This window comes from Gopherus evgoodei, chromosome 4 (assembly GCF_007399415.2).
Source record: "Gopherus evgoodei ecotype Sinaloan lineage chromosome 4, rGopEvg1_v1.p, whole genome shotgun sequence".
Classification (NCBI taxonomy): Eukaryota; Metazoa; Chordata; order Testudines; family Testudinidae; genus Gopherus; species Gopherus evgoodei.
In genome coordinates this window covers 114548751-114574195 of record NC_044325.1, presented here as the reverse complement: position 1 = coordinate 114574195, position 25445 = coordinate 114548751, and the positions used below count along the sequence as shown (strand labels likewise).

Sequence of the window (25445 nt, the reverse complement as noted above, 5' to 3'; positions counted from 1 at the left end):
TACAAAAGGAGTACTGACCAGCACTGTACTCCTTCTGGCACGTGGGATAGAAAAGGCCCATTTACGTGCTCCCCAGTATTGCTCTGAGATCACTGAAAGCTTGTACCATCGACTCTTGTTCTGGCCAGAGGAGTGTCCATTGAGTCCAGTACTGATGACGTCAGTACCAGCACTGACTGTCTCCACACTGGTGGCATATCAGGTGGCTTCAGACATGCTTTGCCCCTCAATCTCCGACTCTCTACTAGTTCAGCTGTTTTCCAGAACCATAGTTTCTACCACTTTGCTCTAGGTTGTGCCCTTGGCACCTTCAAGCTATATTACATTGCTGCCGGGTTCATTGGCACTGCAGCTCATACCACGTACAATGGAATTGAGGCTGACACCAAGCTCGGCACGAAAGTCCCCCTCAACGCTGGTGCATCCCTTGACACAGTCACTGCTCTGGCAGCAGATCTTGTTATCGAGTTTGGTACCATTGTTGACCTCAGTGCTAGCACCTCCTCGAGTACTGGGTGGAAGTGTGTCTTGCTCAGTACCACTGGTGCCATGTCCCTGTTCCTCTTCAGCACTGATGCTGTCCCCATTTTGGACTTTGGATGAGTTCGATTGTTTCTTTGCCTCATCAGGGATGGCTCTCCTGTTGTCAACAGGGACTCTCCAGGACTCCTTGAAATCCAGGTGTCATCCTGCCCTTCTTCCTCACCCAATAGGCACCAGAGACCATCTTTGGATCACCCTGGGTAATAAGATTGGCATTGTTCCTGCAGTCAAGACAGGGCTCTTGCCCAGTGCCCACTGGTCATCAATGCCATATTCATTTGACCAGTGGCCTCCTTGGGATGCTCGTTGGTCTTTGAGGTCTCATTTGTTGACCTGCTCCACAGCAAGATCGCCAGTTCCATTGATGGCTCCTGTTTCTGAACCATTGTAGCTAGAAGTGACCATTGAACCTGTCCTCTCTGAGCCTTCAGGATTATCTGACTGGTTCCTGTTGTTCAAGAACAGGATCCATTGTTGGCACAGCAAACCACTTCTTCGTCCTCTCCAGATGACTCTACTGTGCCAGGCGTCTCCTCTTCCTTGATGCCTGGGGACTTACAGACATATCAGGACTTCCTAAGGTATATGGACACTATCTTAGGCATCCAGGCTGAATTTCTGCAGGAGGATTTGCATAAGCTACTGGATATTCTTCACTCATCACATGATCCACCTCCTGATAAATGAGGCTCTCTTGGAGCCAACAAAGGCACTCTGGAACACTCCCACATCATTGCCTCCCACAGCAAAACATGCAGAGAAGCAGTACCTCATCCCCCATGTGGGATTTTGATGGTTTCTACTCCCACTTGGCCCCTAACTTTTGTGGTAATTGCAGAAAATGACAGGACACGACAGGGAAGGTATAAACCTATGGGTAAGGGCAAGAAGTCCAAAAGGATGGACTTGATGGGGAGGAAGATTTATTTCTACTATTTCCTCCAGATGTGCATCATGAACCAGAACGCATTGTTCTCTAAATAGAACTTTGTTAATTGGGCGGCTATGTCTAAGTTTCAGGGCAAGTTGCCAGAATTCTCCTGGGAAGAGTTTAAGGCATTCATTTCACTGCGCTTTATTGTAGCCAAGACTTTATTACAGTCATCCATGGAGGTGGCAAATGCCTCAGATAATATTATGGCATCAGATGTGATCATGAGGAGGGTCTCATGGTTGCAGAATTCACCCAATGGACTTTGGGTGAATTCACCCAATGGACTTTGATGATTGGGTTTTGTTTTTGGAAAAGACTGATAGGACCCTGCAGTCTTTTAAGAAGGGCTGCCACTTAGTCCTTTGTACATATGTTTACAAACCACTATGCTGTTGCTACTGCATCCAGCTAAGATAAAAACTTTGGGAAGGCAATCCTGCAGTCCTTGTTTAAATAGACTCCAAGCCCCACCTTCTGTGAGTACTTCTTGTGAGTCATCTACATGGAATACATGGCTGCATCCACTCAAAGAAGAAAAAAGGTTACTTAACTATATTATAACAGTTGTTCTTCAAGATGCAATGCAGATGTGCATTCCACAACCCACTCTGTGTTTCCCTCTGCACTGCAGTCTGTGCTCCGGATATTCGGTGCAAAGGAAGTTAGGAGGGCGAGGGAGGTGCTGCCCTTATATAGCCAGGGAACGGACTAGGGCCACAGGCTGCAAGTGTTGTCAATATAGATACTGCTAGGCAAAGTTCTCTTGCTTCTATGTTCTGGGTGTATGCACACCCACATGGAATACAGATCTGCATCACATCTTGAAGAACAATAGTTACAACACAGGTAACTAACCATTTTTTAGAAGCTAAATTCCCTTAAGATGCTGTCTGCATTGCTCATGTCCAAGTCTGGTGCGGAGCACGACTTTCTCTGCAATTGCGGAGAGGATGCTCCTACTTTTAGTATTTATTTTAGTGCACGACAAACTGAAATTAGAGTCCTCTGCTGTTCACAATAAAGTTTCACTTTCATGGCACTTTTTATATAACAAACAAAACATTAATTGTTAATATCGTCAGTGCTATTTGAATAGGTAAGATTTTCAGTTCTTTAGGCATAAATGATGTATATTGCAAAAATCTAAGGATAGGGAATAACTTTTTTATTTTTAAAAGAGTACAGTATTGAGTGTACAATTGTACAACAGTATGGGAATTAAGTCTAGGTAAAATTAGTGGTGCTGCCTGTGTCTCTCATAAACTCAGTCTTTCTTGAATATGGATTGAATTTCATAGTGACACAAAACCCCATATTCTTCACACTTTTAAATGCTTCCATTCTGCAGCCTACACATGTTTTTCTTAACAGTGTACTTTTTTTAAACATGCAGACAATTGGATACATGTAATTTATTAGAAATAATGGCAGTAATGAGAAAAAACCCAAAACAACGTACCAGTTGTTGAGATGACTGTGACTGTAGGGGTGACTGGTTTTTCTGAGGTTGGTGATATGGTTGTTTTGCTGGTGGTTATTGGTGAAGTAATCTCAGTTACTGTTATGACTGGGGTAGTTGACAGTGTTGTCTTTTTCGTAACGGTGGTTACTGGTATGGAGTGAGTAGTGGATTTGATTGTGATAGGTGTTTTTATGGTTACTTTTGTAGTAGATAGGGTGGTTGGTGCAGTGCTTAAAATAGTGTGCATGGTGGACTCTGTAGATGTAGTGGCTGCTGGTGGTATGGTAGTAGCTGTTGTTTCAACTGTAGTAGTGCTTCTTGGTGTTTTAGTTTGTACTGTTGTTACTACAAGAAAAAATAGTAGAAATGTGGATACTGAGTACAAGAAATAATTTTTAGTAATGAATATCTATAAATGTATGTCATATGAATAGAAAAATTATTTTAGGAAGAAGTAATATTACAAATATCTTTGTAATTTGACACAACTTAACTACTCTCCCCTTTTCTGTCCCTCTTAATAATGTACTGATAAATGATCCAGAGTAGGAAGATGTCACAAAAACTTTATTCATTTTTTCTTTCTTCAATATACTTTTAAGTTATTTCAGCATTCATAAATAATGCTGACTAAGAGCTATGGAAATTAGTCTAGTATCCTCTGAATTTTACAGTGTGGACAGTTGGCACTGTAATCTTTTCAACACTGCCCTTCCATTGGCCTTGATTTTACAAAGACATACACTTGCTTTGAGTTCCAGTGACATCACAGGAATTCCACGCAAGTGTAAGGGTCAGCAACTTTAGATCTCTTTAACATATTGGGCAAGTGTGTCTTGACTGTTATATAGAATGAGCACTTCTAAGGCTACGTCTTCACTATCGGCCGTATCGGCGGGTAGCAATTGATTTCTCGGGGATCGCTATATCGCGTCTCATCTAGATGCAATATATCGATCCCCGAACGAGCTCCTGTTGACTCCGGAACTCCACCAACATGAATGGCGGTAGCGGAGTCGACAGGGGGAGTCACGGACGTCGATCCTGTGCAGTGAGGACAGTAGGTAACTCGATATAAGATACTTCGACTTCAGCTACGCCATTAACGTAGCTGAAGTTGCGTATCTTAGATCAATTTCCCCCCCAGTGTAGACCAGCCCTAAGATTGAGAGACTGTTTGATCTCCAGACATGATCAGTCATTAGTCTCTAAAGACTACCAACTAGTCACAATTGTGATGCATACACCTCTCCACTAAGAACTGGGCTGAGACTACTGATTAATTTCATATACAAGTAGGCCAAGTCCGGTGATTATTGTCTTTTGTCGACCTCAGCTTGTCTTGAATTTTAATCAGTAAAGATATCTCATTGCTAACGTCTTGAAGCATTCAGTAATCACACTCCTGGTATAACTTCCTTCTGAATTTAAGATAAAACGTTCAAGAGAGTTTTGTATAATGCCAGAATATATTTCATTATTGCATCTTAAGCATTTCAGAGGAAGGTGAAATAATCTTACAAGGACAAAAAAGTGCTTACTATTGAAAATGAGAAGTCAATAATATATATCTGGAAGATAATATGTGACTATTATATCACATATTATTTCCACTGGCTACAGAACTAACCTGTTGAAGGTGTAGAGGTTTCAGGGGTCGTCCTAATGGGCTCATGTCCTGCTGTGTACAGATACAAGAAAAGTTTTAACGTGAAAGAGAACAAATTAAGAAGCTATTTCAAAGGGGAGAGTTTGCAGAATGAGTGAAAAATAGAAGAATTGCAACAATCAGCAAGACATCCCTAAAAATGCTCAATTCTTATATATTTCATTGCAAATCTTTATTTCAGTAGAAACAAACAATATTGAGGAAATCAGTACTTTGTTTTAATGGCCAAGCTTTTTCTATCTTTGTCATTATGTTCATATTTAAGGATAGCTTTATTTCTCAGGAAAATGTACATATGGATTTTCTGCAGATTGTATAGACCCAATAACTAGGAGCCTGGAATGAAGGTTGTTACTATATAACATGGAAATGGCCCTGGATCCAACATCTGGATGCAGATCCAAATTTTGCAGCTTTGGGCCTATCTGTAATATTATCTACCTATCTATATTTTTAGAAGATTCCCCATCACTGTGATATAGGGGAACCACTTTCAAAAGTAATATAAAGCAGGCATGTTAGAAAAAGGAACTTGTTGGATAAAGTCTAGGAGCCGGATTCTGTCCAGTGCCAGAACTCCACTCACTGTGGGAAAGGTGTCAGGGAGCCAGTTATTTTCAGGAGCACTGAAGCGTTTGTAAATGCTCAAGCTGAGAATGAGGGTAACCTTTCATCACAGCTATTAAAATCAATGTGAGCATTCCAACTACTATTGAATTTACAATACTTCACAGCCTGATGTTTTTTAGTTGCCTGTTTTCATTTAACCATTTGATGACGAGTTAGCAGTAGAGCAATGCAATTATTACAGAAGAAATTTGGGCTTGGATGAGCCGTCCTTATTAATCAATAGCTATTAAGAACAAACTCGTCCTTCAAAGTATTCAGTTTATTCAATTTTCAATGCTTCTAGCTTTTGCAGAGAAAGAGAGTGATGGTATAAATCTCTACTTACTGCAGGGCTTGCACTGTCCCTCCTCGTGATCAAAGTATTCATTGTGTGAGCAGTTGTAACAGCCTGGAGATTGTGGAGAGAAGTTCATTACTCAGTCCTCAGATAACAGCAGTTTTCTATAACATCTCTTCCTAAACATGTAGGTACCAATATAATAATATGAAGTCCCAGAAAATGAACATGTCTTGCCCAAAAGCTGTGTCTGTCATTTAACCAGTGGCATCTACAAACTCCTTAAGGACATTTCTCTTGATATGGTAAGAATTAGAAGCTTCACATTCAAGACAGGCTGAGCTCATTAAAGTCCTCAGTGTACTATGGAGTCTATGTCAATTACTTATCATTGTGATATTAGTAAGAGAAGGTGAAGATGAACATACTACAGCAAGACTATGTAACCACTGCTCCAAAAATTATGCCAGTGGAAACATCATTGTCTTAACTATTGGTTAATACAATAAAGATAACTGTTGCATTATTATTTTCAGCTTTATAAAATCATTCTGACAGATATTGCAACCACATGCAATATCTTTGGGGACCGTATTGTATTAAATTAATGAATGGATGGTTTATATAACACTGTAGGCCAGGGACTGTATGCAACTCCAGGTGGGGAGTTTATCACAGCTCCTCCAGGAACCAAAAAAGTGATGTGTGATTAAAGTGAATCACTCAGGTTCTAAACACCTCTGGAGAGGTGTCACACCAAAGTGAGCTTTCATATACTGATTCAAACTGGGTTTTCCAGAGACGACCAGACAAAGAACGGACTAGTATACACTGCTGTAGCCCCTGGAGAAAGGTTAACCACAGGTACTGGACCTGGGTCCAGCGTGCTGGGAAATTACAGTGAAGTGGAGAGGGATTGCAAGCCTAAACCTCGAGTCTGGAGGGAGAGAGGCACGGAGCTCTGCCTGAGACGCATGATGGCTAGGAGCTTGAAACCATAAGTGGGTGTCCTCGAGGAAGACCTGGGGTGAAAGGGTGGTCAAAAGTGCAGCTAACCCTGAAACTGTGAAATCATTACCTTCAATGTTGACATATTTGTAGTTTTGCTGTGGGCAATTACAAGGTCGGTAATGCCAGGTGCAATTTTGTTCATCCCAATAATTGTAGCTATAGGTGCCCTCACTATCTGACTTTTGGTGTGTGTTGAAGTAGTCACAATAGACGGCTGAAAAAAGCAAAAACAGAATGAAAGGTTGAATTTTTCAATTTATGGAATGTAATTCTTCAAAGGATTCAGAATAGGAGGAAAAAAGCGACTCAGTGGTACTTGGTGACAAGGTAAGCCCTCCAATCTCAACTGTGGGTGAACTGATTTGAATCTGTGTTCTAGTGAAGTGTGAGTTAATTTCCTCCTTTCAGAAGAAAAGGGGCAGATGTAGGCATTTAAATATTTGTAATGTATAATATATTGATGTGTTAAATGGAAGCTATCAAGAACTACAGCTTTAAAGGTTTGATTATAATACTCTGTGAAGCCTATGCATAAAATTTCTTCCATATAACAACCAGTGATAATTTTTCTTGCTTTATGGAGCCCCAGCCAACACAGCTTTCTCTGTTTATTTCCTTGCAATCTGCACAAAGATGATATCATCACAACTATGGGAACAGGTTTTTTGTTTTGTTTTTTACAATATTGTGTTCCCTCTACTGTCTAGTTGGCTGTCAGTTCTGCAGTAGCGACAGGGAAATTATATTGCAAGATTAGTATTTGTGACTGCTAGATTTTTCTCCCTCATTTCTCCATGACATGGTAATGTGTTTCTGGTGAGGTTAATGCTGATGAAATGTGCAAGGTTAAGAGCACTACAGGATGAAGTCATCCATTTATCTAGAGAACAGATACAACATGGGTAGTGGCTACACAAGCAATCCCCCATGCTGACCTATCAATGTACCTTAATCTTGTAATAATAATGTGTCCCTTAAGCCCCTTTATAATTGGACAAAGTGTAAAATGAATTGAAAACACAAGCTAGTAATAAAAATCACGTCATTTTTTAAAGGTGTTCAAGAAACTTACGACAGAACTCTGGGGCTCTCCAGTCAATGCAGACACCTACATCTAAGCATGCCTTGGCATACACTGCAATGGCATCACACATGCATTCGCAGTCTCCTCCCGAGTCACACCCACAGGAGTCTCGGACACAGGCATCATAATAAGGCATGCGGTATACCTTTGATTGAGAGAGAAGGAATAAATTGGTTAACCAGGATTATCTTGTACTGATGCATTGGTCAATAAAGTTTCTTTCCTGTTTCTAGCTGGGCTAAACTACAGATGTTAGCTCAGGGTAAAGGGAGAACATTTAGAACATAATCTGCTCTGCTAAGTAAGAGTATGAATTCTTCCTCTAGTTGTTGCATAGTAAAATAAGCACAGCAATAATACAATTCCAGTTCAAACCGTAATCTTTAGTAAAAACTTAGGCACTGCAAAATATCAATAGAAAATTATGACATTTTGAAGGCTATCTCTAGATCCGTATGTGTACTTGAACAGCTATATATAGTTTCCATGTGATTAGGCAGCAAAACACATCCACTCAAATAGAGGCACCTAAGTTCAGCAGTTTCATACCCTGCACGGACACACATGAATACTGTTCACATTTCTCACTTGAACTCACTTCTTGAAGACATGTTACAAACAGGAGGTACAAAAGATTAAAATGAAGCAGGTGCAAGAATGTGGCATTAATGCATTCTGGGGAGGAGGAAGGTACACACTGAAGTATGAGGGGATCATCCTTTGCAAGACTGTAGACTATTTGTAAAGAAGGCCAAAAACTTGCTTACCTTACTGTGACATGGAGCAAAGACCTGACTGTTGATGATGGAACACTTCCTCTCTGCCCAGGCTTTACGATAAGGGTTCTTGCTACAGGGATCAACTACAAAGAACACATCCCCGCACATAGGATTTTCCTTCCAAGAATTTACAAACTCCAGTTCATTTGCTGCCACGTATTTGCTTCGAGTTTCAAAGTCATCTCTCATGTTCCCATTGTAATTCCCACACAAACCGCAGAGGTGATCCTACATGAAGAAATGAAAGCGTTAATATTAGGTTGTCCCCTATTTGCTAATTGCAACCAATTGTCTGAATTATCTTTCTGTTATCTGCACTACTTCCTGTTTCTGACCCACGACTGCAAACCAAAAACTAACGGTATCTGGCACAGTATTTACAAATACTGTGCCAGATACAATTAGTTTTTTGTAGGTATAGACTTTCTCGTTAAATGAACAATGGAAGGAAATAGTGGAGTTCTTCCTCAATAGTGTTTACACACAGAGATATAATCTGCAACTTTATGAGGTCAAAATAAACTCAAATGCCCTGTACAAATTTCCCTGCCCTTCTGGGGGATGAAAGGTTGTGTTGTCATTTGGACAATACATTAGCTATCAGGCCAATATTCATGTTGTTGTGAAGTTGGGTAAGCAGCTAATAAGCAGCCTCCAGGGAAGAGCTGCTCCAGGAGGGATGGTAGTTATGAGAGGCCTTTCTAGGAGACCTCTGCTGGTGTAGAAAGTTGTTACAATTGCCATCTCATGTGCAGTTTGATTTGAATGTGGGGGGTAAATGTATTTAACAAAGAAAGTTAAGGAAAGTATATTAGGAAGTTACTCTGAATTACCTGTGCTTCTCTGAAGATCTTGATGAAAATATTCATGTGCTTGTTCCAGATAAGAGTCATGTTGTATTTTCCTGGGATAATGATATCGAACATCAGGTGAAGGGCATTCTTTTTCACGTGGAATTGTGTCAGAGGATTGTCCCCATATACAAAGTAGGTTTCCTCTGCCAGTATAAGTGTCATATTCTGAAAGCAAATTGGCCTGTAAGTTATAATATACCTCTCAGTATGTCCCTTTCTGTCTTTGTAACACTACCAGGAATCACTAAAGGCTGCTGCTACAGCTTGTCATTTCTCTGTTTTTCTGAACTGATTGATTGTGGTTAGCTCTTGGAGAATTATTTATTGTCAGCTGAGTCACAGTCCCTAGATGATGAGCATCTCTGCCTGAGGTCTGGTCTACTCTACAGACCTATATCAGTATAAACATGAGTGATGTAGTTGTACTGACCTAACCCCCCATGTAGACAGCGCTAAGTCAGTGAGAGAGCTTCTCCCCTAGACAGAGTTACTGCCTGTCAGGGAGGTGGATTAACTACACTGATAAGAGAATTCTCTTCTTGATGTAGAGCATCTTCATTAAAGCACCACAGCAGCGTGGCTGCATTAGTGCAGTTGGGCCAATGCAGTGTTTTAAGGGTAGATGTGCCCAGAGTGTCTATTTCTCAACATAATTTCTGAGGTGTAGATGTAGCCTATGTTATGCTTATGTAAGAAAGCAAAGCAGTGCATGATGCCAAAATATTATTCTCTTCTTCCATCTTCACCTATCCCATGCAAAGGTAAAATCTAGCCTGCCCCCAGCTGCCTGGATCTGTTCTATGAATGAGCAAGTTTTGATGAACATGAAACAAACTCACCATGTTTCCTGGTCAGTGTAGGGTGCAACAGCACTTTGTAATGGATTGTTTTGTTGTATATAACACTGCCATCACACTTATTTTATCTGTGTGCAACAGGCTGAAGCACAGAGTTTTATTTCCATGATTTAAAATGAGTAGATGCAAAGTTACTTAGAGAGATGTTAGCTAATATTGAGTTGATCAGTTCTGCCTTTCATGCATTCTTGTACTTTTACATCTTTCCTGAGAGCAGTGGTGCACAACAACAGTTGCTTTTGGACCAATAATAGTGTTCCTCTGGAGCAAGTATTTAGGAGTTAAGTGCAAAAGAAGCTACTAGCTTCTTCAGTAAAGCACTGGCATTTTGCCTTTGCTGTTGCTAATTAACCAGGTGGCAAGTGTGTACTGTATGTAGTGAGAGTTCCCTGGTCAAAATCTCAACAGTCTGTGGTCCGCATTTGGTTTGCTATTGAAGCATGACTCTGAGATAATCTGATATTGATGTACTTTTGGTTCCCTCAGAACTAAGAACCACAAACCTACAAGGGAGGATGGAAGTTCTTTGGTAATAGAGAAAATAAGAATAATCAATTTTTCTGGTTTATGTATGCACCAGCAGTGAGATAGTAGAGGAACTAGAGGCAATTGGAGCCAAAGCCCACTAGCTGGATTACAGAGATTTTTTTAGGATTCATATGCTGACCATGATGAGTCTTCCTTAATTTCACATAACTGCCTTCTTGGCTTCAGTCTGAGGCTCAGGCAACATGACTGATACTCTTCCGTTGCAGGATTCACCAGTGTGAGGATAAAATCCCAGGTTTTACTCTCATGGCTTTTAGACAGACCACAACTTCGGGGAGTGAAAGACTGAGCTAGGGATTTCAAACCCTACTCCACAGCTCTAGGTCACCAAGTAGACTGCCCTATAAGACTTGACTGTAGACTCTTACACTGATATGAGGGCCAACCCAGATGGATAACAGCAGCATGATGTTCTTACCTCAAGGTGGATCTTGATGGACCTGGAACAGGTGACTCCTGATTTCCCACAGATGACATTCTCAGTCACAATTTTAAAGGTGGAGCGAGAGCTGTTCATACCGCAACCATCCTAAAGGAGAGAAACTGAATTGCTTAACCATTTGAGAGTTCAAAGTAACAGAGTGAACAAGATGATTCAATGTGCTGAACTATCACTTCAGGGAGTTTGCCTCTCAGCAAGACAGGCCAGCCTCACACACAATATCCTCAGTCACTGTGGAACATGCTATAATTTCATCTCTGAATAGCTTCAAATCCAGTTATGAGATATCAAGAAAATAATTTCAGTGGAATTTGTATATGTGCATCCCTCAACTTCTGGGGTATTCTATGGCTTGTGGCAGCTTGGGCATTTTACCCATCTCAGAAACCACATTTTTGCAGGGGGAAAGGAGGGAGTCAGTAGGGTACTGCACGCTTGCATGGTGTTATTCTTAGAAGTACCAATGATCAACCTGCTGATCTGGTTTTAAGAATTACAACACTTCACTAGACAACACTGTCTAGCTGGTGCAACATGTCTATGTGGGTAGGTCATCCACATGCACTCAAGTATGTTAGGAAATTTTATTAGTGTCTTTTGTGATTTCATATAAAATGTTGGGAGTAGGTTTGGTTGGTGTTTTTTGTTCAAGGTGTGTGTGTGTGTGTGTGTGTGTGTGTGTGTGTGTGTGTGTGTGTGTGTGTAAAGGGTTTTCAGATGAGGTCTTCAAATGAGCCCTAAATATGTCAGAGTTCATAAATCAAGCCATTTCTTGGCAATGAGTACATTGCCATAAGAAGCACTAGCACTGATGTTACCGTAGCTAGTATGTATTCGCAGTTGCCGTCAAACACAAAGCGCTGTCCATCAAAAGTGGTGACATGTCCTTCTCCATACAGGGTACATGTTGAGGAGCATTTAGATTTCTGAACACATTTCCATTTGCCTCTTGTACAGGTGCTAGTGGTGAGAAGAAAATTCTTGTTAGGAAGTTTTCAAGGGCATGCAGCTTTAACTCATCGCTACATACACACATTTTGTATATGCTGTATTAACTTAATTGATTAGTTTATATATGCAATGTGGTCAAATTATGATTAATATGGGAACTGTAACTTCAAATTTCCTGACTTTTGTGAAAATTAATGCATACTAAAGATGAAATTTTAAGTCTATTTTTCCATTTAATTTACTTTAAAAGAGAGAAAACATGAGGCATGACAGGTTACATTGCCTTGAGTAAACAGCTTATCTTGTCATTAAAGCAGATTTTGCTGTCCCTTTGGTTATTTTAATGAGAACATGGTGCTGTGGACACGGGTGCTGGAACAATTTTTAGGGTGGGGGTGCTGACAGCCACTGAACCAAACTGTACACCCAGTCTATAATGGAAACCATTTCAAGTCAGGGGGTGCTGCTGCATCTCCCTGCATCCCTAGTCCCGTACCTATGGGTGTGGAACTGGAAATGGTAGCAACTGCTGATTGAGAATGTAGCTAGAAAAGATGGAAGTAATATCGATGGGTCATTTGATCTATCTAGAGATAGGGAAGAAGATGCACTTTCAATTGTGGTGGAATTGATATATTTTTCTAGTACGGCTTATAGTTTGAGGGTGCTATTGGATCCCACACTGCTTCTGGATGTGCAGATAGCAGCAATTGTCATTATAGCCTATTTGTGGCTGACCAGGAGACCACGACATTTCCTCTTAGATATAGACATTGTCACAGTTATCCGTGGTTTTGTCACTTTCACACTTTATCACTATGGCAAAATTTGTTTAGCTCCGACCCTCAACTGCTAACTATTCTTCTTCTCCTTGCAACCATATTGTTGCACTGTATGCTTGGACAGTCTAGACAAATAAATAACTTGCAAGGAGAAAACTTGTAGATTCTTACCAGGTTTTGCATTCGGTGTGGATTTCTTCCCCTTTTTTATAAGAGATACCACCATATTCACAGGGACATTCATCAGGTGGTACACACATTCCATCTAGATTCTCATACAGCCCATCACTGCAGACACAGCCTGATTCACACCTAGTGGGTACCTAGGAAAGATCAGGAAATTGCAACATCAGTCATAAAAATGATGCATGAAGGAAAGGAATGTAAAGAGAAAGAATTGAAACATTTTGTTTTTATTGACCTATAGCCTCTCTTCAGTTTTGCTTTGCGCTATTTATTTGGTGTCAAGAATCAGCCTATGCTATAACTTGAATCACTTTTACTTGTGCAAGTCAATGCCCTGTTATACAAGTTTTACTGCCGTTTTAAAATATAGCTAGTGTCTGAGGCAATAAACTTTCTGGGGACTCTTTGAAAAAAGTTGTATTTCATGGGTACCAGCTGCTCAGACAATTGAAGAATAATGTATGTTTCTTTCCAGCCCAGCTGCTCAGACAATTGAAGAATAATGTATGTTTCTTTCCAGCCCAGAAGTCTGTTACATTATAATTCTGCTAATTGCTGTTTCTTTATTTAATAAGAAACCTTTATTACATTATGAAATATATATATTGTTAGGTATATATATCAGCATATACTGTGATGTGTAACTCTTTTCCTGTAATCAGTCAACATTTGTTGCACTTTAAATTTTTTTTAAAAGATCTATTTCTTGATATATCATCTTTTATTGTTTGGCATGGAAATCTACAGGGCAGTTTATTGAGTAAGTATTGCAATTTTCATGAAGATTCACTGTCTCACTATTATTTATTGATAGTCCTTATATGGCCTCCATTACAATGGTATCAGAATACCTATCTGAAATGTATTTATTCTCACAACACTTCTGAATTAGGTAAGCACTATTGTCCCATTTTACAGATGAGGAACTGAGAGATTAAGGGCCAGATTATTTAAGGTATTTAGGTGCCTTGTGCAATTTTTTTTAAAACTAGTTGACTTTAATAGGTGCTAGAAGCTTTTGAAAATTCCACTAGACATCTAAATATCTTTAAAAATCTGGCACTAGGAGATTTGCCCAAGGCTGCATAGGAAGTCTGTGACTGAGCAAGGAATTGAATGTGGGTCTTCCCAAGCCTCAGGCAACCACTGCTCCATCCTTCCTCTCACAGTGTATTTCCATCACCGAGATGCGATCATAAAGATATGGAACTCACACATTCAATTCCAGTGGCCAGCATCTGACAGGTAGGGGAACAGGAGGCTCCATATTTGTTCTCTGAGTTCTGTGAACATGACACATATTTTTTGGGAGGCTTGCAGTTTTCTAGCAGAAAAAAAAAGAGAAACAGAAAGTTTTGAAGGGATAATTCCATTACATGGGAAAATAATGCTTTTGAAGGCGAAGGTAACTGTAGCCAAATGCATACCTGCAGGGTCTTGAGGTTTACCAGTGCAACTCATCTTTCCATTAACACAATAGCTAGAAAAGAAAAGGATATTTCAGTGTACATCCCTTACTAAAGGGGACAATTAAAGCTCAAGTTGTTTTATGGTTTTAATTTTTCCTCTTTGAATGTGATACCCTCCTAAGAAAACAATGTTCAGGCTTTTTGTCAAATGACTTCATCCTTTTCCAAGAAGCAAACATTCCAGCTATGCCTCTTGTGCCTCCTAGTTCCTTCAAAATGGAATACAAGCCAACATGCCTCTGCTTAGTCTTTGGACTGCAACAATATAACCAGTGTTTGCAATGTGAGGCAGGGATCCTGTTTATGTGTTGGCACAGCACCTGGTAGCATAATTCTTACACCTCCTAGTGCTTCTCCAACATTTTCAGGGAAGACTAGATTTTATGTGCCTAATATTTCCAAGGTAAAAGAGAAACAAATTTAAAAAAAAAAAGGGTGGGGGAGGGTTACAGGCCTATTGTAAAAAACAATAATCTCTGCAGTTTGACAAAACCAAACACGTGAACAAGCCCTCCCTTTGCAGTATGTTCATTTCTTTTAACTCACAAACTTACCACGTAATGCCACCAATTATAGTCGACTGGTCAGGTAGGATGAATCTCTTATCTTCCAGGTAGCAGGGACACATGGATTTACGCACACATTCACTTCTGTGGTTCAAGTAGGTACCTTTAGGACAGTTGCAGCCATCAATAGGGATGTCAGTAGGATAACATTCCAGGGTTTGGTCGGAAAGTGACAGGCACGTCCTATCACAGGCTTCAGTGTGGTAACTGAATGTCTGATTGCCTGTACAGGAAATGGCTGTAAAATGAAGAAAAGAGTGTGAGTTACACTTCATTTCCCTGATTTTTCCTCAAAGGGTTGCTGGAGCCAGGGAAAGGTGCTGAATTATATAATGCCAACAGTTTCAGTGTTAACGGCTGTCTTTGCTTCCCTCTCTCAGAGCGTACAGCCAATCAGAGCATGGCTCCTTAGCGAGCTTTGCTGTGAGGAGCAGGAGGGTCTCTGGGAGTAGAGTAGGCCCTGCAGGACCTCCTTGTAGAATCCTCAGGATCTGCAGGATTTTCCCTAGATGGAAAATCAACTGACCCTCTGGTTGATACCAAAGGATGATGACTATAGAGCTGTGTGTGCTGAAGAACTCATAATTTCATGAGTAACTTTAGTCATCTTTGTGCTTCTTCCATGGGAGTCAGTGATAAAGCTCAGAGACCATCCTACTTTTGGGAGTACTTTGCATTTACATTTCTTATGAAATCAAACCACTCCTCAAATGCGAATTCTGTAGAATTACCTACAAATGTGATGGTTTTTTTGCCTCGAAACTACTCCATGATACTTAATGATATTTCAGCAGCTTAGAGAGAATTTTAGAAGTAGAACTGGTCTTAACCCAGGAGAGGACAAACAGCTCAGTTTTGTTCCATATCAAACACTGGAATTTTCCAAATGGAGGTACATTTTTCTGAGTTTTCTAGGTAGCAGCGATGATACAGATATGCATTTGATTATAAACTTTTAAGAGCTAGTTGGGGTCACTTACTGCAGTTGTCTACAGTGTCCCTCCAGTTTACAAGGATCAGCCCCATTGAAGCACACACTCTTGCATACGATCCCAGGGCAGAACAAATATAAGGAAAGGTCTCCTCATAGTTACAGGCTTGGTAGATGCATCTCTGAAAACAAACACAGAGTATTCTGTTAGGTCAAATGTTTGGAAGTCATCAGCATGCTCAGAAATAAATAATGCATTTAATAGATTACATGGAACAATTGAAAATGAACATATCTGTCTGAGTGGCTGATGTAAGTAAAATATACTTAGCACTTATACAGTGCTTTTCATCCTTAGATTTCAAAATGCTCCACAAAGCTGAGTGTAAGTATCATTATTTCTATTTTACAGATAGGAAAACTATGCTCAAAAAGGTTAAATACGTTGATGTTGTTCATTTGGGGAAGTTTCTTGGGAAATACTAAATTAGCTGTGTGAGAAAAAAACCTATCCTCTCCTTCCTAGTGACTAGAGGATAGCAGTCTGTGATCACACCAGACCTCGCCTGGCTAGGAGAGAGGTGTTTTTGAATGATTCTTGGTCCTAAGCCCCTCTTGTGCTCCCACACCATGTAGTGCTTCTCACTGCCTCACCTCAAGACCTTAGCAGAAGCTCCTACCTTGTAAAAAGGAGCAGGATTCACCACAGAATGGCATTTCTCAAACACTGTGCCCTTCTTAGTAAGAATGGAGCAATGGGTCTCTGCAGACATTTCTAAATGAGAGAAACAGTAATGGTTGTTAAGCAATAGAGAGGTCAAGAATAAGAGATAAAGAGGTGGCTGTGTCTGTCTTATTTAATTCATTGAGAAGGTAATACTAGTTTTCAGTCACAGAATTGGAAAGCCAGAGACTAAGATCTCAAAGGACTTCAGGATATCAGTGAGAGTATCAATAGGAACTCCTCCAAGGGTACTTCAAACCCATAGTCAGATCTCTATAGACTCATAGACTCATAGACTCTAGGACTGGAAGGGACCTCGAGAGGTCATCGAGTCCAGTCCCCTGCTCTCATGGCAGGACCAAATACTGTCTAGACCATCCCTAATAGACATTTATCTAACCTACTCTTAAATATCTCCAGAGATGGAGATTCCACAACTTCCCTAGGCAATTTATTTCAGTGTTTAACTACCCTGACAGTTAGGAACTTTTTCCTAATGTCCAACCTAAATCTCCCTTGCTGCAGTTTAAGCCCATTGCTTCTTGTTCTATCATTGGAGGCTAAGGTGAACAAGTTTTCTCCCTCCTCCTGATGACACCCTTTTAGATACCTGAAAACTGCTATCATGTCCCCTCTCAGTCTTCTCTTTTCTAAACTAAACAAACCCAATTCCTTCAGCCTTCCTTCATAGGTCATGTTCTCAAGACCTTTAATCATTCTCGTTGCTCTTCTCTGGACCCTCTCCAGTTTTTCCACATCTTTCTTGAAATGCGGTGCCCAGAAGTGGACACAATACTCCAGTTGAGGCCTAACCAGTGCAGAGTAAAGCGGAAGAATGACTTCTCGTGTCTTGTTTACAACACACCTGTTAATGCATCCCAGAATCACGTTTGCTTTTTTTGCAACAGTATCACACTGTTGACTCATATTAAGCTTGTGGTCCACTATGACCCCCTAGATCTCTTTCTGCCATACTCCTTCCTAGGCAGTCTCCTCCCATTCTGTATGTGTGAAACTGATTGTTCCTTCCTAAGTGGAGCACTTTGCATTTATCTTTATTGAACTTCATCCTGTTTACCTCAGACCATTTCTCCAATTTGTCCAGATCATTTTGAATTTTGACCCTGTCCTCCAAAGCAGTTGCAATCCCTCCCAGTTTGGTATTGTCCGCAAACTTAATAAGCGTACTTTCTATGCCAACATCTAAATCGTTGATGAAGATATTGAACAGAGCCGGTACCAAAACAGACCCCTGCGGAACCCCACTTGTTATACCTTTCCAGCAGGATTGGGAGCCATTAATAACTACTCTCTGAGTACGGTTCTCCAGCCAGTTATGCACCCACCTTATAGTAGCCCCATCTAAATTGTACTTTCCTAGTTTATCTATAAGAATATCATGCGAGACCGTATCAAATGCCTTACTAAAGTCTAGGTATATCACATCCACCGCTTCTCCCTTATCCACAAGGCTCGTTATCCTATCAAAGAATGCTATCAGATTAGTTTGACACGATTTATTCTTTACAAATCCATGCTGGCCATTCCCTATCACCTTACCACCTTCCAAGTGTTTGCAGATGATTTCTTTAATTACTATATTTGCTCCCTTCCAGTCTTCTGGAATCTCTCCCGTCTCCCATGATTTCCCAAAGATAATAGCTAGAGGCTCAGATACCTCCTCTATTAACTCCTTGAATATTCTAGGATGCATTTCATCAGGCCCTGGTGACTTGCAGGCATCTAACTTTTCTAAGTGATTTTTTACTTGCTCTTTTTTTATTTTATCTTCTAAACCTACCCTCTTCCCGTAAGCATTCACCATATTAGACATTCCTTCAGACTTCTCAGTGAAGACCGAAACAAAGAAGTCATTAAGCATCTCTGCCATTTCCAAGTCTCCCGTTACTGTTTCCCCCTCCTCACTGAGCAGTGGGCCTACCCTGTCCTTGGTCTTCCTCTTGCTTCTAATGTATTGATAAAAAGTCTTCTTGTTTCCCTTTATTCCCATAGCTAGTTTGAGCTCATTTTGTGCCTTTGCCTTTCTAATCTTGCCTCTGCATTCCTGTGTTATTTGCCTATATTCGTCCTTTGTAATCTGACCTAGTTTCCATTTTTTATATGACGCCTTTTTATTTTGTAGGTCACGCAAGATCTCGTGGTTAAGCCAAGGTGGTCTTTTGCCAGATTTTCTATCTTTCCTAACCATTGGAATAGCTTGCTTTTGGGCCCTTAATAGCGTCCCTTTGAAAAACTGCCAACTCTCCTCAGTTGTTTTTCCCCTCAGTCTTGATTCCCATGGAGAGAATAGAGAGAGATCTTGTCATAGATTGGCTTATATAAGTATATTCTAGAAATCTACATCTTCCTATAGATGAAGGAATCAGTGATGTACAGTCCTCTTCTTCTCGTTTAGACCCCCTGTTCCCTTGTGGATGAGCTTATGGTAATCGTTCAGAAAGAGCAAGTCAGTTGGGGTGATCTGATAGGTCAGGGCATTTGACTTACTGTTCAATTGACTCATAGAGCAAGGGTCTGTGTCCCTCTCTGCAGCAGAGTGGCAGTTCCCTGATCTCCAGGAGTCCACAAACAGGGCTGCTGTGCCTTCAATAATATCCATGCTGGTCATGAAATCATCTGTAGTGTCTCCATTGTAATTGCCACACAACCCTGATCACATGGGGAACATAAGGGACGAATGAAAAACAAGGAACGTTTATTCACTAATAATAATATGTCTTTGCTGTATAGTAATAATAAAATATATCAGTAATTATAACTGGAGTGGTAATGACTACTATAGATTAAATGGGTTAAGCATTTCTGTTATAAAACTGTTTTTCAATAACTCATAACTTTGTCTGTTTAACTTAGTAAGTTAAAATTCACCAAGTCTGTTCACTTCCTTCAGGTAAATTTGTATGGAAAGTTTTTTGGAGAAAAATAATTCAGTTCTTTTAAAAAATAAAAAGAAAGGGAGAAAATGCTCTCCCAATTCCAACTGAAAAAAATTATTGTCACTTTTTTTGAATGGCTCTAACATGAGAACAATTAGGTATAGAAAGTTAGAATGTGACATGGAATATAGCCCTCACTGAGCACTGGAATTGAGTGGTCCAGTAAAAGTTTACTTTGATTTGGCTGAGTTTTGAGATCTTGAAGAAATTGCTCTTTCTGCACATGCAGTGATCTGGTGCTGCTTACAGCATTCTAAACAAAAAGTTGTGCAGAATATGTATTCTTGGCTAAATGCGCTGCACAGTAAATACGTGTATCCCCTACGGTGCCCATTGATCAAGAGAGCCATTGGATTCTTGAATAATTAGTGTAATCTTCTAAGATGCACTATGAATTAGGTTGGGCTATATAGATGCCCTGACTCATTTGATGTGTAGTAAATTACATGTTGGACAAGGCAGGGTTTCACAGGCACTCTTGCCTTTTACAAAGCACACCTTGTAGAAGAGAGGTTGGGAAATCAATGTTATTACAAAAGAGTGTGGCTATCGCGCCTAGTCTGTGCCACTTCAAATTCTATCAGTTGCTTTTGTTAAGGTCTCTGGAAAAAAGCTCTTATCAACATACAATAGCTTTCCATTGTAGCTTTCTAGAATCATAGAAAGAGTCTATCCATTATACAACGACCATTAAAAGACACAATTTCACAGCCTCCCTCCTTCATAATGAAATGTGGAGAAGGCTGGATTTCTTACCTAGAGTTCTGCCTTTGAAGAGAAGTCCAACTTTTATATAGACGTGAAACACTGGCCAAGTTTGAACTATTAGCTCCAGCCCAAAGGTGGTGTACATTTGAATGTGGGTGGACGACTGTCTGAAAATGGTGATGTCACCTAAAATAAATTAGATCATTTAAAATAATTACTTTGATCTATGTGTTTATTTTAAAATCAGATGAATGAAATGTCTAATCCAGTCTTGCACATTCTGTGTTCTCCCTTGTTCCGTACCTGATCTATAAGGCAGCCACTTGAGTTCATCATCTGTGAGAAGTTCATTTTGAGAAATCACAATTTTGTCCTGTGAAGAAGAGGGCACAGAGTCATCAAATCATAGAAATGTAGGGATGAAAGGGATCTTGAGAGGTCATTTAGTCCATCCCTTCACACAGAGGCAAGATTAAGGATACGTAGATATCCCTGATGGGTTTTTGTCCAACTCATTCTTAAAAATCTCCAGTAACAGGGATTTCACAACCTCCCTTGGTAACCTATTCCAGTACTTAACTATTCTTGTAGTTAAAGTTTCTCCTAATATCTAACCTTAATCTCCTTTACTGCAGATTAAGATGATTACTGCTTGTCCTACACTCTGTGGACATGGAGAACAATAGATCAGAGTCCTCTTTGTAACAGCCCTTAACTTATTTTATGACTGCTATCAGGCTTCTTTTCTCAATTAATCTTCATCATTAAAAATGTCTCAATCTGGACATTAATTGAGTCATTACTGCATAGCTGGGCTGAAGGCCAAGTGCCTTTTACTTCCTGAGACTTGCAGGCAAACCAGTGTACCCACAGAGTGGGAGAGAGTTAGTATTTCTATTATCTTTATAATCAACTATTACTGTCATCATGATATTTAGTGAGAAAAGATTCATTTGTTTTTTCCCTAGCAGACATCCTGCCACCTTGTTCTGATTTTTCACTTTGTAAAACTGGTCACTTTATGTTCAGCACCTGTAACTTGCTGAACTAATGTGATATTACACATCTCTTTGAAGTTATCTTTCCATTATGTAATACACTGCCATTTGAAGCAACTATTTTCCCCTTTTCCCCAGATTTTCATATGACGACACCTGCAATGCCTCTGAACATTAACTTTGATAGACTGGCTACTGGAATGTTGCATAGAACTTGTGTATTGCACTCTTACCTTTGCAGAAAGGTAAATTATAGCAGTTAAGGATGTTTCAGAATGAGAGTAACCAGATTTATCATACACAGCCATCAGGGTTCCATTGTATGGAAGGCTGGAACTCTGAAGGAAAACAAAACAACACGGTTATATTGGGGAAAAAATAAACTATACCCCAGGTCCTTTTATCATCACAGAATCTTGTATTGTTCTTGCTATTTTACCCTGAAATTGAACTTTTTGGTGGTGTTCGCATAAGATTCCTTGTAACCCTTTTCATTCTCACAAAATGTAAGTGAACTTGAAACAATGGAGGAAGAAGGTATTCTGCGGTGCATTTCCAATACATCTTTAACATTTTATTTCTACAGAGTGACCCTTCTTGTCTCACAGCACATTTCTTAAATAAACTAACACTGGGGACAGCCTGGTCTCTCCAACCTCTCTTTAAAAGAGAATATAGTAGGCTCCATTTTCAAGTGTGGGTTCCTTTAATGCAGGATTTCAACATGCTACTTAAATGCTAAAAAATTGACACTTAGGAATGAATATTTAAAATAGCTGCATTAAAAACTCAACATTTTTCAACTGTTACCAGTCAGTGATATCTTAGATTATGCAGTTTTATCCCATTCTATGTATAGGGAAATATTGTGGTGTCTCAGATACAGGATTTCACTGTTAGCAAATGTTGGCTTTTTAATGATGGCCATAGTAATGTATGGGGTGAAATGCAAAAAATTGGGTTTCCTGTGTACCCGTTCACAGCCAATACCTTCTTATCAGCATTTGCATCAAGGAAACCTATTTTGGCGATCCTTGGATTTTGGGTTTTTTAATTTTGCAGTTTGTGCCCTTTATTAGTTACTAAGAGACTTTACTGGTGATACAAATGTCAGAGACAACTTAAGCTGTTTGAATCCCTGGTGACCAATTGCTGCTTATCTCTGCTTCTTTAACAAAAACAGTGAGGACCAACCAATCTCCCTTTCTCAGCAGACTTCAACAAAACTATGAATAGTATTTTTTCCTCTAACAAGTGGCAGCCCTTTCTAGGGCATATACTCAATGTCTGTTCCAGGGGAAATTTCATTTCAGGTTTCTGTTTGTTCCAATGTGATGAACAAGCTGATGGCATCTTCTTCCTGTCTGAAGCTAGGGCAGCCCTGTAAGTAAATATTTTTTACCTGTGGCAACTGCTGGTCAATCTTATGTTGGATTCTGAATTACAAAGCTTTGTAATTATGTTTATTTGCAAGTTGGAGCCATTGAGTATAAATTGCTGAGACGTTATCAAATAACTACAATAAAGATTTCATTTTATATCTATATAATCTTACCCTTTGGACCTGGAAGTGACGTTGGAAATAAATTAAACAAAGAACTTCTGTGTGATCTATCTGGGACAACTATTCCTGACAGCTTCAACCATCCTTATAATGATTATAGTGTGTTATAAAGTTAACTAATTATCCCATAGCCGATTGTGCATAGTATCATTTCCTAATGCTTGGAGTTTGGGGGGTTCCTGATATTACATTATGCAACAATGCAAAACACTTGCTAGCTTTTTCAACAGCAAATTGCTACTTGGCATCACATATGATAATGTGGGATAAATGGAGGTCACTGGAAGATTTTAGTTTATACGGGGGCTAGGGCAGAGCGGGAAAAAAGGTAGATTGTAAGTGTGACACTTCTGTTGATCTTGTATAGTTCACGATCTCTGCAGCTTACCTTCATGAGGATGTATGTGCAGACTCCATGAAACCTATATGACCTGGAATCAAACGTGGTGACAAAGGAGCCTCCCTCCAGGGAACACCTTCCTGGGCAGGGTAGTTCATTGCAATTCCACTGGCCCATTGTACATTTACTGGGGAAAACAAGAACATGCGTTAAATGACTATTACCAGTCTAGTGGGATTTGGTCCCACTATCTGGGGGTTCTGTTGTTTTTTGATTGCCTTACAACAGCATGTCTATGGTCATATCTCTGTGTAGCAATATTTTGAAGTTGACAGCCTCAGGCTCTTCCATTGTGGAAATCTGAAGATGACTGAACTGATCATCTTGGATATTGGTCGATGTATGCCACAACGAGTAGCCAACATGATCTAGTACCTTACATGTTCTAAACTTTCATTTCCATTATCTCCTAAATTCTTTTTTTTTGCACTAAATTTCAATAACTTCTTAGTAAGGAAATGTATATATTAATATGTATATATTTCTTTTCCTTTGTGAATTTTTTGTGTTTTGCATTATCATTTGCTAAATATATTAGTAGACACTATTTATCTCAATCTGTAGCTGATGAGACCCTTGTGTGATGGGGTGTCCACCTCACACAAGACTGGAAGGGGTTAAGCTGGCTGAGTAGGCCAATTAGCTCCACAGGTTGCACCTAGAAGAGGAGCCAGGGAGCAGGTAGTTGAGTGAAAGGAACAGGCGGGGCCTATAAAATCAGGTAATGGGCTACAGATAGGGCTGTTGGGAAAAGCAGTCAGCAGTTACTCCCTGGGAAGAGGGAGGAGGGTTGGTGGAGCTGGTATACCCAGGGAGAGTGAGAGCCAGAGGATAAGAAGAAGGCCAGGGAAGGAGCAGTGAGGGCAGAGAGAGGAAGCTGAGAACTGCTGAGCTGAGGGTCCCTGCACTCGAACCTGGAGAAGAGGGTGGGCCTGGGTTCCGCTACCAGCCATCAAGGGTGTGGCATAGAACTGGGCAGCCATAGGGGATGACTCCCTAGGACTGCTGATGCACTGTTCCCCAAAAGGGGAGGACTTTAGTAACCTAGCTGGAGTGCCAAGCCACAAAGAGGGAGCTGCAGTTGAGAGTGGGGCTGCAAAGTAAGACGATGGGAGAAGACACTACCAGAGGGAAAGCCTGAGCTGGCAGAGCTAATCTCCATTACAGCTGGCAGGAGGCACCACTGTGGTCAGTGAACCTTCTGACACCTTGTATGGCTTGGGTCTCCATCAGCCATGTAAATCATAAATAAATCAGTGATGAACAGTGTTGCATTGGAAATCAAAATCCTTTCTTTATTCGCAGAATAGATACAGCATGGAAAACAGTAGAGCAATATTCTCCACATTGCAACACCAAATTATTAAAACACTAACCCAGGGGAACCATTTCTAGTGGTAAAAGGGAAGTTTAGTCTCCATGGCCCACTCAATGCTTTAAAGCCTCCTGCTCAGATTGCCAGCAAAGTTGACCATTAGTAATAACTTTGGTGATAGTTATTGTACATTTGCACAGAAAAAGGCTACATTTGTTTTTGTACACATAGATCAGGAAATTAGGCATTGTGGCAAACCCAGGACAAATGGCTATAAAGGGAGGGGTAGTAATTAATCCCAGAGGGGTTAAAAGGCCTCTCCCTATCCACTGAGGAAAGAGAGCCACGGAGAAAGAAGGTTCAGCTGGAACAGAGGTTACCAGGGAACTAATTAGGTTCAGCTGGCCCCAACTGCTGGAGACCTTTTAAAACCCTCCCTGGCATGGAAGCAGGGGGGGAGAATGAGAGCAGCAGAGAAGCTGCCAGCAAGTAGGTGCAGCAGGACTCTGAACTCTTCCAGCAAGGAAGACTGCACTCTGTTCCCAGAAGGGAGAAAACCAGCACAAAGGACTGACTGAGGGAAGGATCAGCCAGACCCTGCATGACCTGGAAGGACTTTGCTTTGCCCAAGCCTGTGTCTCCGAGTCAAAAAGTGACTGAGCCAGCTGAGGAGAAGCAGGTACTTTGTCACAGCATACATTACTCTATCAATAATTGCAGATGTAGGGTCCTGAGCGTTCAAAACAGATTTGTGTCTAGATGATGTAAACACATTTGTGTCTGTCTTCTGAAAGTCTGGGACA

At 40.4% G+C, this 25445-nt stretch overlaps 1 protein-coding gene across 1 annotated transcript in view; it reads right to left on the bottom strand.

Moving 5' to 3' along the window:
• MUC6 (mucin 6, oligomeric mucus/gel-forming) overlaps positions 1-25445 on the bottom strand; it is a 77994-nt gene that overhangs the window by 19751 nt on the left and 32798 nt on the right. The window contains exons 10-29 of the mRNA XM_030562143.1: positions 23316-23454; positions 21597-21701; positions 20669-20738; positions 20414-20551; positions 19209-19370; positions 16657-16751; positions 16026-16158; positions 15034-15283; positions 14438-14490; positions 14225-14334; positions 12996-13147; positions 11910-12051; positions 11068-11178; positions 9223-9408; positions 8378-8617; positions 7599-7755; positions 6594-6740; positions 5564-5626; positions 4570-4620; positions 2937-3284 (exon numbers count right to left, since the gene is read on the bottom strand). Coding sequence (XP_030418003.1) covers positions 2937-3284; positions 4570-4620; positions 5564-5626; positions 6594-6740; positions 7599-7755; positions 8378-8617; positions 9223-9408; positions 11068-11178; positions 11910-12051; positions 12996-13147; positions 14225-14334; positions 14438-14490; positions 15034-15283; positions 16026-16158; positions 16657-16751; positions 19209-19370; positions 20414-20551; positions 20669-20738; positions 21597-21701; positions 23316-23454 — 2852 coding nt within the window. The remainder of the gene's footprint in view (positions 1-2936; positions 3285-4569; positions 4621-5563; positions 5627-6593; positions 6741-7598; positions 7756-8377; positions 8618-9222; positions 9409-11067; positions 11179-11909; positions 12052-12995; positions 13148-14224; positions 14335-14437; positions 14491-15033; positions 15284-16025; positions 16159-16656; positions 16752-19208; positions 19371-20413; positions 20552-20668; positions 20739-21596; positions 21702-23315; positions 23455-25445) is intronic.